Below are 16,771 nucleotides of genomic sequence, written 5' to 3' on the forward strand. Positions count from 1 at the left end.
GGGGTTCTGCCTCACTTCTGGGCCAGAGCCACCCCCACTAACCAGGAAACTAGCAGCCAGCAGCCCACTGAAATGGACCTAGGCTCCATGAATTTCCTCCAGGCAGCCCCCACCCAGCACCAGCCAGGCCCTCTGGTCGGGCACTCCCAGCCCTGCCCATCCCAGCCCGGATAGGCCCCACCCAAGACCTTTGCCCCTGCAAGAAGTAGGACCCTGGTTTCCAGGGCCTCTGGTCCTGTTTACCTTCCTCTATTACCCCAGGGCTTGGGCACTTAATTGAAAAGGACACAGGCTACATGCCCGATATTTGAGATACGTGGAGAAACTGGAAAAACCCCTAGGTCCGGCTAAATGAGGTTTCTTATCTAGCTTGGAAGTGCACTTGGCTCCTACTAGATTACAAAGCCTTCTGATTCAGGTGACACAGTAGTGTCCCATTATCAGTCATTATGCCAGTCAGAGGGCCCGGGCAGGCAAGGTTGCAATAACATAAGAAAGTGATGCCCTTCCTTCATCAAGTCAAGAAACTAACTTTCTCTTGTGTACCCAGCACTGGTCTAGGCATTGTTCCTGGACATTCCAGTATCCCAATGGAGCTGACATACTGGAACAGAGAGAGAGAGAATCAAAAATAAATTAGAGAGATACAGAGTATGGTAGGTGGTGTTAAATGCTAAGGAGAACATAAAGTATGCAGAAGACGGAACACTGTGGAGTGAGTAGTAGTCATTTTATATAGCGTGGACAGGGAAGGAAGGCCTCGCTGGGAGCAAGAGCTGAAAGGTAGGTGCGAGTCCTGCGGATATCTGCAAGTGTGTCATTGTCACACGCACAGAGGCCCCGAAGTGGGAGCCTGTGTTATACTGGAGGAATAGCCAGGAGATCCAAGAGCTGGCATGAGAGGAAGAGAGAATATTGGCGCGGGGAGGGGAGGTTAGAGAGACACCAGTGAGAACCTCCAAGGCCAGCTCTGAAGGGCTCCAAGAAGGGTAGGGGGTAGCCCAGGCGTAGGAGCAAGGGCATTGCAGGTACACGTGTCTGACGTCCCACTTTTGCCCAGATCAAATCCCTTTCACCACCATTTCATTAAGATGGATCCCAGCAACGACGCGGAGCCTAGAGGGAGGGAAGACAGGGGCTCTGTGAGGGGAGGGGACGGACTTCTGGGGCGGGGTGGGGGAGAGCAGCTCAGCTAAAGAGATCCAGAGTCACTGCGAGGGACAAGAGCTGAGAAAACTCCAGTGGGGCTGGAGGGAAATTTTAGTTCAGCACTGACTCAGGGGCGTCTTTTGGGTGCCTTTGCGGGCTGTCCCTGGCTACAGAGTCCAGACCTCCAAGGCCGGCACCCCCAGGGGCCTGAATCAGGCCGGAATCCGGACTGGCCAGGGCCGCCTCGAAGGCCGGAGGGCCCGGCTGGCAGCTCGCCGCGCGGAACAGCCACGCCCACGCTGCCCCTTCCAGCCGCCGGGGATCCCGCGGGCTGGCAGCGCCCCCTTCACCAGGCCATCCGTTCAAGGACGTCGAAAAATGCGGGCGCTCGGGCCAAACAGGTTGTGATTGGTGCTCCTTCCCTGACCCGCCCTAGGGAATTAGTCTCCGAGCAGCAGCGAAGTGGGAGAGAGAGAGAGGCAGGGGCTCGCGGCCATGCCCCGCCCCCGCCCGGCCCTGCGCCGCCTACCCCCTGAGTGGTGCGCTGCGCTCCCTCCGCCCGCGCTCAGTCCAGGTGGGAAGCAGGCCACGTCACTGTCCCCTGGGTCCGGGAGGACGCGGCCCCGCCCCTCCCGCCCCCGCCGGAGCGCCGGGCACAAATCTAAGACCAATTGGCCCCAAGGCAGGGCCAGCTCAGTTGCCTCCGCCACCCGCCCACAAAGCCACGGGCAGGTGCAGACGCAGCCGCTGCGCGAGCAGTCAGCGCGGAGCCGTTAGCAGGCGTGCGGTCGTCTGTCCGTCTGTCCGTCGGGGCGTCAGTCAGTCCGCGCCCCGCAGTTCCTGCCCAGGCCCAGCGGCCGTCCCTCGTCGTCCCTGCACCCGGAGCCGCCCGGCAGAGCCGGCTTTGGAGTGGCAGCCATGTCCATGGGCCTGGAGATCGCGGGCACTTCGCTGGCCGTGCTGGGCTGGCTGGGCACCATCGTGTGCTGCGCGCTGCCCATGTGGCGGGTGACGGCGTTCATCGGCAGCAGCATCATCACAGCACAGATCACCTGGGAGGGCCTGTGGATGAACTGCGTGGTGCAGAGCACCGGCCAGATGCAGTGCAAGGTGTACGACTCGCTGCTGGCGCTGCCGCAGGACCTGCAGGCGGCCCGTGCCCTCATCATAGTCGCCATCCTGCTGGCTGCCTTTGGGCTCCTCGTGGCGCTCGTGGGGGCGCAGTGCACCAACTGCGTGCAGGACGACACTGCCAAGGCAAAAATCACCATCGTGGCGGGTGTGCTTTTCCTGCTGGCCGCCCTGCTCACCCTCGTGCCGGTGTCCTGGTCGGCCAACACCATCGTCCAAGACTTCTACAACCCCCTGGTGCCGGATTCGCAGAAGCGCGAGATAGGCTCTGGCCTGTATGTGGGCTGGGCGGCCGCGGCGTTGCAGCTGCTGGGGGGCGCGCTGCTCTGTTGCTCGTGCCCGCCGACTGAGAAGAAGTACGTGCCCGCGAAAATCCTCTACTCGGCGCCGCGCTCCGCGGGGCCAGGCACTGGCACCGGCACAGCCTACGACCGCAAGGACTACGTCTGAGGGGCAGCCGCGTTCCACCAGCCCACGCGCTGGCGCACCCACCAGTCCAGCGGGCCGCCTTGCATCGGAGACCAGTCCAACCCAGATGTCAGACATCCCCTCGCTGAACTGCGAGGGACCAGCCCGTCGCCCCCTTCCCCAGCTGCCACCCCTCTGTGGGCAGGGAATGGGACAGTGGAGCCTGGGGACCAGCCCGCATAGACAATGAAACCTCCTCCTCTGGAGTGTGGGGTAGGGTGGCAGCGGCTACTTGGCCGCCCCCTCGGGCCCAGGCCCCAAAGCCCTTGTTGGGCAGGCACCGGCAGCCTTGAAAAGGGCCACTTGATATTCTTCAATAAAAGCCTTTCGTTTTGCAGTTGCCGGGCCTTCTTGTTCTGAGTGCCAGGGCTGCCAACAGGTGTCCAGCCTCTGCAAGGGTTGGCTTGGGCTGGATTCTGCTAGGGATGAAGCCTAGAGAGGGACAGAGGTTCAGTAACCAAGGAAGGGAGGTTGTAAACTGAACTGGGTGCTGGCTAGGTGGTCTTTTGGCCTAGTCACTGGGTATACAGCCCAATCTAGAGAGGCAGGTGTGGGCACTTCCAACAGGTCGTAGCAGAGAGAGCCACGGGGGTCGGGGGAGGTTGTCCAGGACTGTTCTCCACACTGTGACTTCTGGGTTTGTGCTCCGAGCGTCGGTTTTCCACAGCGCGGCTGTGCACCAGAATCTCCCCTGTGCTGCGTGGAAGAGCACATTCAATGCTATGATTTCATATTTGGAAAAGGTAGACAAAAAGACCTATTGTTTTGTTTTTGTTTGTTTTTAACCAAAAGTAATGCTGGGCAGAATCCTTTCACCTGGGGGAGAGATGACAGAGGGGCCTGGTTTTCTTCCTGGGATGCTTCAGGGAGGGAAGGAGGGGAGACTCAGAACTCTGGTGACAATGCGATTCTGGAGATAAACAAGATTTGGAGGCACTGGCATCTTGGAGAAGGTGCAGGAGGTTCAGGCAGTGGGAAAGTGGGCCCATGCCCAGGGCTAGGAAAGAGAAATTCCACGTGGCCTGGCCGGATAGATAGCAAGGTGAGAGGGGAAGTGCCGATGAGGCCCAGGGGCACAGAACAGATAAAGGCTTGGGGAGCCTCCTGCGCAGAATGACAGACTTTGGACCGCACTCTGCTGTTCCGGGAGTCATGGGAGGGATGCGCCTTGTCAGAGTTTTGTTCTAAAATAAGCTCTCCAGCAGCCCCTGCAGAGCTGGGATTAAAGGAGGCCAGTGAAAGTGGAAGACCACGTAAGAGGCTATGTAGCCATCCCGGTGAGATGATGCAGGCCGGAAATAAAGCGGGGACAGAGGGGCTGGGAGCAGGGCCAAAGGGGGCTGCTAAGGGAGCAAGATGAACAGGGTTTGAGAACTATTTGGATATGTGGCATGGGGAAAGAATTAGGAGAACCCCAATTTTCCCCCTTAAGTCATTGATTGGATGGTGGTGCCATTTACCAAAACAGGAGACCAGATTGCTGGGAGGAAAGGATGGGTTCAGCTTTGAATGTACAGAGTTTGGCAAGCCTGTGGGACCTCCGGGCAGAGGTGTCCAGGAAGTGACTGGGCATTTATAGAGCTCTGGAACTCAGGAGTGGTAAACTTGGCTGTTATCATCACACAAAAGGGAACCGAAACCAGGTAGTGGATGAGGTCAGTCTAGAAACCAAAGGGAGAAAGAGTTTCTAGAAGGCGGGTATTGCCCACAGTGTCTGAGGCTACAGAAGTGGTCATGCAAGATGAGACCTGAGGAGTAGCTGTGAGATTAAAAACCGCAAAGTGGCCCTGGCTGGTGTGGCTCAGTGGATTGAGCTCTGGCCTGTGAACCAAAAGGTTGGTGGTTTGATTCCCAATCAGGGCACATGCCTGGGTTGTGGGCCAGGTCCCCAGTTGGGGGCATTCGAGAGGCAACCAATCTATGTTTCTCTCATACACTGATGTTTCTCTCCCTCTCTTTCTCCCCTCCTTACCCCCCTTTCTATAAATAAATAAATTAATAAAATCTTTTTTAAAAAGAAACAGAACAGGTAGATCCTGCATCCAAGGGGTTTGCTTATAAAAGGAGTCAAGACCAAGTTAGCAACTTGAGTGGGAGTGACAGTCACAGGACAGGTATTTAAGACTGGGGAAAGTTGGAATTGCTTCAAAGTTATTGTATCTCAAACTTCTTTGCCTGAAGCAAAGCCAAAACAATAGTTCCCAGTGGCAGTCAGATCTTTCAGTAGAATACTCCACTTAGCTTCCAAAAAATTCCCCTCTGGTTGGAGAACACTGACATGCTGTCACCCTGTATGGCCCATAGTAACCTACATTACTATGAACAGTAAGAGTAACCCATGTCACCCTCTCTGAGATTCAGGAAAGGACTTGGGGTTGTCATTACCTTGCTCTAGCCAGTTACCCCTAGGTAACTACTCTTCTAGCGTGTGGGGAAGTAAAGAGGGAGAGTGAACAGATATACAGCTGAGGGGGGCAATTGATGGAGAAGGGTCCTAGGGAGAGCTGGAGAGGGGATGTGGGCTCAGAAAAGGCAGAGGGGTTGGGGGGGATGGGTGGTGGTCAGTGAGGGGGAGGGTCAGAGAAGGAGGAGGCTTAGCAATAGGTGAAGGAGAGAGAACTGAGAGGAGAAATGTTCCCTGGGCCTGTCTGGGATGGGATTTGGGGGATGCGCAGAGAGCCAAGCGGTTGCATCTGATTTCATCCCCATAGTCTCTGGCCAAAGGGCTAGGTTGGGCCAAGTCAGAACCGAGGGGTACCACCAGGTGGCTTCTTTGTCCCGGAGTGCCCTGCAGGCAGGAACAAGGTTACTCATTTATCACTTGCTTCAAGAGAGCAGCATGGCCCAGAGCCAGCTGACCCACCCCCAGCAGCCCCAAGCCAGAGAGATGTGGCAGAGAGGGAGGCAGAACTGTCCCTCAGCCCTTGGGGGGTGAGGGGGTGGGAAGGGCTCCAGAGCCTCAGACTTCCCCCTGGTTCCCTGGTTTCTCCCCAATCCTGGGCCTCCCTGGGGCCTCCTGACGGGTAGTGAGGTATCCTACTCTATTCTACATGCCCCCAACAGGCACACACATCCTTGCCTGGCTTCAGGGTCTGTCCTAACTCATCCCTTCAGGGTCTTAACAGAGTTGATGGAATTTTCAGCATACTGAATTTTCAGCACAAGCTGAGGAGGGAAATCTTCAGACGGCTGGAGAAGAAAAAGACATTTGGTGTGAAGGAACACCCTGGACTGGGACTTACCTGCTTTCTAGATCTGTTCCTTTTCCTGTGTGACTCTGAGCAATTCCCTTCCCCCTCTGGCTCTCAGTTTTTCCATCATTTCAATAAGGGTTTGGGACCAGATGATTCATGAGGGCCTCTCTAAGTTTCTTTCTATGCCCATTTTCATCCTTATCACCTCCTGCAGAAGAAAATTAGAACCAAAGGGACCAGGAAAGCAGGCCAGTTCATTCCTCCGAACCTTGGTTTTCTCACCTACAAAATGGGTATGATGATAGCACTGGGCCGGGAGAGGATTAGCTGAGTCATCCTCTGGGCTCCCGTGTAGCCTACTCTCACCCCGTCACAGCACATGCTACACACTATGTTGTTGTTTTGTTTCTTGTCAGATTTCCCCACCAGAAGGTCATCCAAGGTCAGGGGCAGTGTCCTGCTTTTCTCTCTGTCTGCAGCCCCCAGTGCAGGCCGGCATGTAAAATAAAATCACGCCTATGTACATGACAAGCACCTGGCACAATGCTAGGCATACAGTAGGACCTTAATTACGGTGAGTAAGTATTGTTAATATTTTGGTGTATTCAGCCAGGCAGGCACCTGAAAACATGAGGGAGATGGCTGGGTTGTGAGAAGGTTCCAGGACTTGTTACAATCCACAGCCCTGAAGCACACTGCCAGGCCCTGGGGCTCTGTCCCGCCCCACTTTCCACCGTGGTGCCGCAGGCCTCTTAGGTCCTGCCACACCTGTTCTAGCTCTTCCTCCTGCTGAGACCAAAAGCCAAGTGCTTTATTAAACAAACAGCATTTATTAGGGCTCCCTCAAGGTCTGCAGGAGGCAGGGAAGAACAGACAGTACCTTCCTTCTCCCTCCCCTACCGAGGCTCCATTAAAGGTCATCCATGCCAAGACAAGTACACTGTGCAGAGCAGGCAAAGAAGAGAGCGAGGACAGTGGCTCTGGTGCTCACTGAGGGACCTTGGGCAAGTCACTGGCCACCCCTCATTCTCACTGTAAGAGAGGTGGTAGTGTCCCTCTGATCCCTGTTAGAACCCCGTAACGTAGGCATTACACAGCGAGGTCAATGATGAGACATCGATCTGGAAGGGAGGACACTGGAGCCATGGAAACACTTTTGTCTAATAACTGTCACCTCTCTGGGGTCTGGGGATGTCCCCCTATCTGTCTGGCTGTGGTAGATGCAGCTTTTCCTATTGCTTAAGCCAGTTCAACTTGGGGGTTCCAGTCAAAGGCATCCCAACCAGTCCAACTTGGCTGCCACAAAAAAGGAATCAAGTACAATGTCTTCTGTGAAGCAGTCTTGCAGAAAAAGCAAAATAATAAATCAAACCTACATCTGATCCATTTTCTAGATCAGGTTTCAATTCACATGCCATGCAAAGGAAAGAGGAACACATTAACAGAAAATACAATCAGCAAAATCCAGATGTGGAGAACTCTACAGGACAAATAAATGGGTTCTTTAACAAAAAAAATTTCAAGGGAAAGAAAAAAGAGAGATGTAGGGAAACGTATAGATCAAAAGAGACTTAAAGACCTATCAACAAATCACAGTTGTGGACCTTAATTTGTTCCTGATTCAAACTGTGAAAAAGTTTATGGCATTTATGAGGCAATTAGAAATGTGAACGCTGAGTGGGTAATTGATAACAGAGCTGCTTTAAAATGGAGCCAGAGCTGCAAGGCCAGAGGAACGGCCTTATACATCGTATACTTCAAACCTGGGAATGTTAAAAAGGGCAAAATCACTTTCCAACCAAGCCTAAACAAATTTGTGCCTCCTCCCCCGACCCCCCAAAAAACTGTTTGCAAAGATATTAAGAAAGCAGTTATTGTGACTACTGGACTGATGGCTATGGGACTAAAAATTAAAAACATTATTTAGAATGAACATCACTGTGTTATGTTGTCTTCCTGCTATTGATAGAATCGGTCCCCTTCCTCTTCTCCTAAGCACCCCCAGCCTTTGTTCCCTAGTTGGAACATTATTTGGGCTTCTGTCTGAATTACTGATTCCTGAATAGCTGTTCTCATTGATCTCAAATAAATGCTTGTTTGCCTCTCACTTTGAAAAGGGCTTTTCATTTTTAAGTTATCACAAGGAATTACTACTTTTTCAAGTGTGTAAATGATATGGTGGTTTCTGTTTAAAAAAAAATAGCCCTTATGTTTAAAAGAAACATACTGGATTATTTATAGATGAACTATTTACAGATACAATGCCTGAAACTTCAAAATAATGTGCAGGTGGGAGAGGAGATACGTGGGGTATAGATGAAACAAGATTGGCCTTGGGAAGTCCTCATATATCAATAGTCACCCTAAACGTAAATGGACTGAATTCACCAATTGAAAGGCACAGAGTAGCAGAGTAGATTTAAAAACAAGATCCAAATATATGCTTCCTTCAGGAAAATTTTATCAGCTACAAAGACAAACAGAGGCTCAAAGTGGAGAGGTAGAAGATAATACTCAAAAGAAAATAGCATCCAGAGAAAAGTGGGTGTAGCCATACTTACATCAGACAAAACAGATTTGAAGATAAAAAAGTTAACAAGAGCCCTGGCTGGTGTGGCTCAGTGGATTGAGCACGGGCCTGCAAACCAAATGGTTACTGGTTCAGTTCCCAGTCAGGGCACATGCCTGGGTTGCGGGCCAAGTCCCCAGTGCGGGTTGTGTGAGAGGCAACCACACATTGATGCTTCTCTCCCTCTCTTTCTCCTTCCCTTCTCTGTCTTGAAATAAACTAAATCTTTTTTTAAAAAAAGGGTAACAAGAGAAAATGGTGGACATTATACAGTGATAAAGGGGACAATTCCTCAAAAAGACATAACATGATAATATGCACCCAACCTGCGAACACCAAAATATAAAAAGCAATTACTAATGGAACTAAAGGGAGAAACTGATAAAAAGACAATAGTAGCCCTGACTGGTATGGTTCAGTGGGTTGAGCATCATCCTGCAGACTGAAAGGTCACTGGTTCAGTTCCTGGTCAGAGCACATGCCTGGGTTTTGGGCCAGGTTCCTGGTTGGGGGCATGTGAGAGGCAACCGATTTAATGTTTCTCTACCTCTTTTTCTCCCTCCCTTCCCCTCTCTCTAAAAATAAATAAGTAAAAGCTTTTTTAAAAAGAATACAATTATAGTAGGGGACCTAAATATCCCACTAACAGAAATAGTTCATCCACTTAGAGAATCACTAAAGAAATATCAGCCTTAAATGACACATTACACCAAATGGGTATAGTCGATATTTACCAAGCTTTTCATCCCCAAACACCAGAATATACATTCTTCTCTAGTGCACATGGGACATTCTCAAGGATAGGGCACAAAACTGGTTTCAAAAAAATTTAAGAAAATTGAAATCATACCAAGCATATTCTCTGACCACAACTGTGTGAAGCTGGAAATCAACTCCAAAAAGAAAGCTGGAAAAACCACAGCCATGCAAACATTAAATAACATGCTACTGAACAACCACTTGGTCAAAGAAAAAATAAAAGAAGAGCTTAAAAGATACATAGAGACAAATGAGAATGACAGTGTGAGACACTAAACAAATTTTTTTTAACCAGACATTTTTTTTTGTTTTAATTTTTATTTATTTTTTTGAGGGAGGGGGAGAGAGGGAGAAAGAGAGGGAAAGAAACATCAATGTGTGGTTGCCTCTCACGTGGCCCCCACTGGGGACCTGGCCTGCAACCCAGGCATGTGCCCTGACTGGAAATCGAACCAGTAACCCTTTGGTTTGCAGCCCACACTCAGTCCATTGAGCCACACTAGTCAGGGCAACACTAAAACTTTTGATACCCAGCAAAAGTAGCACTAAAAGGGAAGTTTAGAACACTACAGGCCTACCTCAAGACACAACACAAGTCTCTAAACAGTCTAACATTGTACCTTAAAGAATAAGAAAAAGAAGAGCAGCCCTGGCTGGTGTGGCTCAGTGCCTGCAAACCAGAGGGTCGTTGGTTCGATTCCCAGTCAGGGCATATGCCTGGGTTGCAGGCTGGGCCCCCAGTGGAGGGGCACATGAGAGGCAACCCCACCATGGTGTTTCTCTCCCTCTCTCTCTCCCTTCCCTTCTCTATAAAAAATAAGTAAATTTAAAAAGTCTTTTTAAAAAAGAAAGAAAAAGAAGAGCAAATGAAACCCAAAGTCAGCAGAAGGAAGGGAATTAGAAAAATTAGGGCAAAATTAAATGAAATAGAGAACAAAAATACAATAGAAAAAAATAATGCAACAACAAGCTGGTTCTTTGAAAAGAGAAATAAAATTGACACACCTGGCTGGATTCACTAAGGAAAAAAGAGGAAAGACTCAAACAAACTCAGAAATGAAAGTGGAGAAGTTACAATAGACACCACAGAAATATAAAGGATTATAAAAGAGTACTATGAAAGCCCATATGCCGCCGAATTCAATAACCTAAAAGTGGACAATTCTTAGAAACACGGAACTTTCCTAGAGTGACCCATGAATAATTAGAAAGCTGAAATAGACTAATCAAAAATAAGGAAATTGAAACAGCCATTAAAAACCTCCCAAGAAACAAAAGTTCAGGACCAGTCAGATGGCTTCACTAGGGAATTCTACCAACGTTCGAAGAACATCTAATTACCTAACCTTCTCAAACGCTTCCAGAAAATTGGAGAAGAGACAGTACTTCCTAACTCATTTTACGAAGCCAACATCCCCCCGATACCAAAACCAGGCAAGGACAATACAAAAAAAAGAAAATGGCAGGCCAATGTCTCCAACAAACATAGATGTAAAAATTCTGAGCAATACATTGAATTGAATAAAACAATACATTAAAAAGATAATACATCGCAATCAAATGGATACATTCCAGGGACCAAAGGATGGTTTGACACACACAAATCAATCAACACAATACACTACATTAACAAAATTAAGAATAAAAATGACATGATCATATCAATAGATTCATAAAACGCACCTGACAAGATACGACATCCACTTATGATCAAAACACTCAATAAAATGGGTATAGAAGGAAATTACCTAACATAACACAGGCCATATAAACTCTGAGCTAGTATCCCACTCGATGGGGAAAAACCGAAAGCTGTCCTCTAAGATCAGGAACAAGACCAGGATGCCCACCCGCATCACTATTACTCAGCACGGCACTGCGAGCCTGAGCAAGAGCAACCAGGCAAGAGAAAGAAATAAAAGGCATCTAAACTGGGAATGAAGAAGCAAAATGATCATTTTTTGAAGATGACAGGATTCTATACATAGAAAACTATTAGAAACAATACGCAAATCCAGTGAAGTTGCAGGATACAAAAATCCATGTACAAAAAATCCACATACTAATAGTGAAATATCAGAAGAAGAAATAAAGAAAACAATTATATTTACAATTACCACAAAAAAGATAAAATACCTAGGAATAAACTTCCCTGTAACAAGGGAGTGAAGGGCCTATATACTGAAAACTGTAAGACATTGTTGAAAGAAATTGAAGAAGACACAAAGAAATGGAAAAGCATTTCACGGTCACGGGTTGGAAGACTTAACATAGTTAAAATGGCCAGAAGAATCACTTTATATTACCTAAAGCAATGTGTAGATTAATGCAATCCCCAACAAAATCCAACTGACGTTCTTCAAACAAATAGAGCAAATAGTCTTCAGATTTGCATGGAACCACAAAAGCAATCTTGAGAAAAAAAGAGCAAAACAAGAGGTATCACACTCCCTGACTTCAAAATTATACTACAAAGCTACTATAAATTTTTTTTAATTTTTAAAAATTCCAGTCAGAGAGAGAAACATCAGTGTGAGATGAACATTGATTGGTTGCCTCCTGCATGCACCTCGACCGGGGACTGAATGCGTAACCTAGGCATGTGCCCCGACCAGAAATCGAACCCTCAACCCTTTGGTTCATGCAATAACACTCCAACCAACTGAGTCACACCGGCCAGGGAAAAGCTATAATAATTTAAAAAGTAAGGTAATGGCAGAAAAATAGACACACAGACCAAAAGAACAGAATTGAGAGCCCAGAAATAGACCCACACATGTATGGGCAACTAATTTTCCACAAAGGAACCAAAAACATACAACGGAGAAAGGAAAGACTCTTTGATAAATAATGTTGGGAAAATTGGAAAGCCATGTACAAGACAATGAAACTAGGCTTTTATTTGACACCATACACAAAAAGTAACTCAAAATGGATTTAAAGGCTTAAATATAAGATCTGAAATAATAAAACACATAGAAAAAAAACATAGGTACTAAACTTACAGGCCCTGGTCTCAGAGCAGCTTTTATGAACCTGACCCCAAAGGCAAAGTAAGTAAAAGCAAAAATAAACAAATGGGACTACATCAAACTAAAAAGCTTCTGAGCAGCAAAAGAAAGCATAAACAAAACAAAAAGGCAAACAACCGAATGGAAGAACAACATTTGCAAACAATATCTCTGATAAGAGGCTAATATCCAAAATATATAAAGACCTCAAATGATTCAACAACAAAAAACAATCCAATTAAAAAATGGGCAGAGGACCTGAACAGACACTTTTCCCAAGAAGACACACAAATGGCCAACAGATTTATGAAAAGATGCTCAACTTCACTAGCTACAAGGGAAATGTAAATCGAAACCACAATAAAATACCACTTCACACCTGTTAGAATGGCTATTATCAGTAAGACAAGAAATAACAATTGGGGAGAGGATATGGAGAAAAGGGAGCCCGCATCCATGGCTGGTGGGAATGTAAACTGGCACAGCCTCTATGGAAAACAGCACAGAAGTTCTTCAAAAAATTAAGAATAGAGCAATCCCTTTTCTGGGTATCTACTTAAAATTTTTGAAAACATTTTCCACAAAGATATATGTACCCCTATGTTCATTGCAGGATTATTTGTGGTAGCCAAGACGTGGAAACAACCTAAACGTCCTTCGGTGGATGACTAAAGAAGACGTGGTACACGTATATGATGGAATATTACTCAGCCATAAGAAAAGGATGAAATACTGAGTTTGCATGGATGGACCTTGAGAGTACTACGCTGAGTAAAATACGTCAGATGGAAAAGGACAAGACCATATGATTTCACTCGTGGGGTATAAAACAGAAACCCACAAACAAACGTGAACTCACAGACACAGACAAGAGTAGGGTAATTGTCAGAGAGGAAGGGCGGGGGAAGAGGGCAAAGGGGACAAGTACACGGTGACAGAAGGAGACTAGACTTTGGATGGTGAGCACACAATGCCATATACGGATGATGCGTTATAGAATTGTATATTTGAAACTTATGTAATGTATTACCCAATGTCACTCCAATAAATTTAATTTAAAAAAAGACCGGCCTTGAGTGGATAACTGTTGAAGTTGGGTGATAAGTACATGGAGGTTCCCCTTCTGTCTCCCTCCTTTTTATACTAAAAAGTTAAAAAGGAAAAGGTAGGTTTGCAATGACAGAAAATATACCTCACAATACCTTTTCTTTTGTATTATCAAGCGTCACCCTCCTCTCTACAGTATCCTTCACATCAACACACAAAATGTTTAGGTATTTCTGTTCTTTAAAAAGAAAGACATTTCCTTGACGTCACATCTGCAAACAGATGCCACACCATTTCTCTGCTCGCCTTGTCTAGAGTTATCTCCCCTCCCCCCCCAACTTCACTTCCTCCCCCCCCCAACTTCACTTCCTCCCCTCCCACCTGCCAATCAGCCACTCCAGTCTGCTCCTGCCCCCACCCTTTCACAACTTCAAGCTACTCCTGGCAAGGTCCCCAGGGGGCTTCCGGGTTGCCATGGCCAACGGCCACTTTTCAATGTGCAGCTTACTCACAACTCTCAGCAATTTTTGGCATAATTGACTGCTCCCTCCCCCTCAGGACCATCGCTTGTCCTGCCCTTTGTGACAGCACCGTCACTTTTGTCCTTCCTCTGTGCCCACTCCTCCATCTCCCTTCCCTGGTCTTCCTCTACTTAACTCCAAGGGTCCTCTGTCCTGGGCCCTCTTCTCTTTCTCTAATGTGCTGTTCCCCTTTGGTTGCCTCATCCATTCCCATGCTTTTTAACAGCCAGGTTTCAACATCCTCTGGCTTTTGGACCTCTGCTCCAGGCTCCCATGCAGGCATCCAGTTGCCTCCTTGGATACCATGGAGATAGCAGAGGGCAGCAGTTAACAGCACAACTCCTAGAGCCCAGCCACTCGGGATTGGGTCCTGCTCTGCAGCTTCCAAGCTGTGTGATCCTGAGCAATTAATTAACCTCTCTGTGGCTCAATTCACTCAGCTATAGAGGAGGGATCATAAATAATGCATATACCTTTCCACAGTCATTATGAGGATTAAATGAGTTAACGGATATAAAGCACTTAGAAAAGAGCCTGGCATATGTTAAGCACTCAATAAATGTTAACTATAGTTACCCCTCAGTATGCCCAGGGGATTGGTTCCAGGGCCCCTGCAGACATCAAAATCCAATGGCCCAGCCAGAGTGGCTCAGATGGTTGGAGCGTCATCCTGTACACCAAAAGGTTGCAGGTTCGATTCCCAGTTAGGACACATACCTAAGTTGTGGGTTTGATTCCCAGGTGGGGCGCATATGGGAGGCAACCAATCGATGTTTATCTCTCTCCCCCCTCCTTCCTCCCTCTCTAAAGTCAATAAACATGTATATTTTTTTAATTTTAAAATAAGTAAAATGGTGTAGTGCCCTTGCCGGGTGGCTCAGTTGGTTAGAGCATTGTCCCTATATACCAAGGTTGCAGGTTCAATCCCCAGTCAGGGCACATGCAAGAATCAAACAGTGAATGCATGAAGAAGCGAAACAACAAATTGATGTCTCCCTCTGTCTCCTTTCCTCTCTCTCTGAAATCAATCAATTTTTTAAAAATTAATAAGAATAAAATGGTGCAGTATTTGCGCAGAGGCTACAGCAAGGTAAGCCTACATATCACTTCATTCATATGGATTCAGGATAGTACTCAGCATGTGGCAAATTCAGGTTTTGGTTTTGGAACTTCATGAGATCTTTTTTCCAAATATTTTTGATCCACAGTTGTTTGAATCCATGGCTGTGAGACCCATGGATATGGAGGACCAACTATATTATATCATGGTATCTCACTGGTGTCTCAAACTCAACATGCCTCAGGTGGAACTCAAGATTCTCCTTACCCCATAGAGAAAAAAGTCATAAATGCTGCTCACCAGACTTCCCCCTCCCAGAACTACCCGCCCACGTGTTCAGTCCAGAAACCTCACCACCATCTTCCTCTCTACCCGCCCGATTCTTAATCAAATCCTATGATTCTAAGTCAAACCATATCTCAAATCTGTCTCTCTCTCTCTCTCTTTGCGTCCACAGCCATCTCCCAGTCAAAGTTACCCTCACGTCCTAACCAGACAACTGCAGTAGCCTCTTGGCTGATTTTCCTTCCTTTCCTCCACTTCCCCTCTAATCTGTTCCCCACCTTCTCCCATGCAGCCAAACAGTCCTATAAAAATGTAAATCATGTCTCTTCCTGCTTAAGTCCTTTACTAGCTCTCATTTCTCTTAGATTAAGCCCAAATCTCCTATCAGTTCCCTGCTTGGAGCACCCCAGGCCCCCCTCATCTATGCCGTTCTCCCCTTGTTTTCTCTGCTCCACCTTCCTCTAACAAGGGAAGGCGTTGTGCGCCTAACAGCCTTTACTCTTGCTATTCCCTCTGCCCAGAACACTTTTCCCCCTGGTGTTTGTATGATATGACTGCCTCCTTATCCTTCAGATTTCCCCTTATCTAAGGTCTTTCCTTATCACCCTACTTATTAGCTTCCGCTCCAATTATTTTTGAACACAACACCCTGATCCCTGAATTTATCATAATTTGTGCTTATATACTTATTTCTTTGTTTACAGCCTCTCTTCCCATCAGACAGTGGAAAAGCTGGGAGTGTGTGTGGGCACACGTGTGTTCCTTGAGGAATAGGTCCATGTAATTGCCATATTCCAAGCTCTACAGTTCATACTCGGCAATAGCAAGTGCTCGGTAAATATGCATTGGATGAATTATTAAATTGTTGACTTAAAAAGAAAATCATTTGGCCCTTCTCAGGTGGTTAAAGCATCATCACGATATGCCAAGGTTTCAGGTTCAGTCCCTGGTCAGGGCACATAAAACAATCAACCAATGAATGCATAAACAAGTGGAATAGAAATCCATGTTTCCAGGGGCCGGGGCCAGGGCAGGAGGTTAGGCCCAAGATAAGGAGGCCCCAAAAGAACAACGTGGCCTCTCTCTCCTTGGCAAGGACCCCTGTGTCAGTCCCTCGTTCATGAACCAAACGCGGTGTTTGTGAAGCTGGTTCAGAGCCCTTTGGATTTGAGGCCCACAGCCCCGGTAAAAAAAAAAAAAAGAAAGAAAGAAAAGAAAAGAAATCCATGTTTTTTTCTCTCTCTCTCTCAATCAATAAATAAAAACATTTAAAAAGTCAGTTGACAAAAGTATATGGCATTGTGGTAATTATGAAAGTCAGTCCCCAAACTCAGACATGCAATGACATTATTTCCTGGATGCTCCATTCTGCCCAGGCAGTTGAAAGCTAGTCGAGCTTTAATCCTCCTGAGGTTGGAACAGTTCCAGGGTATTTAGCAGGACACATTTGCTGGGGTGGGGGTGGGAGGTTAGGAAGAAGGCTGGAGAGGGAGGGGGAGGTTGGACAGCATCCAGCTCTCAAACATCAGTAATCACAGACCCCTTCACTCTGATAGTTTACACCGTGTCTGGTTGGG

The 16,771-nt window shown here is 47.3% G+C and overlaps 1 protein-coding gene across 1 annotated transcript; it reads left to right on the top strand.

The window, feature by feature from the left end:
• Positions 1-1,728: 1,728 nt before the first annotated feature.
• Positions 1,729-3,085, top strand: CLDN3 (claudin 3). Its single transcript, XM_024571472.3, has one exon. It carries the CDS (start codon positions 2,068-2,070, stop codon positions 2,728-2,730), a length of 663 nt encoding a protein of 220 aa, XP_024427240.2. The 5' UTR covers positions 1,729-2,067; the 3' UTR covers positions 2,731-3,085.
• Positions 3,086-16,771: the final 13,686 nt, after the last annotated feature.

The sequence above is a fragment of the Desmodus rotundus genome, chromosome 1, assembly GCF_022682495.2.
Source record: "Desmodus rotundus isolate HL8 chromosome 1, HLdesRot8A.1, whole genome shotgun sequence".
Lineage (NCBI taxonomy): Eukaryota > Metazoa > Chordata > Mammalia > Chiroptera > Phyllostomidae > Desmodus > Desmodus rotundus.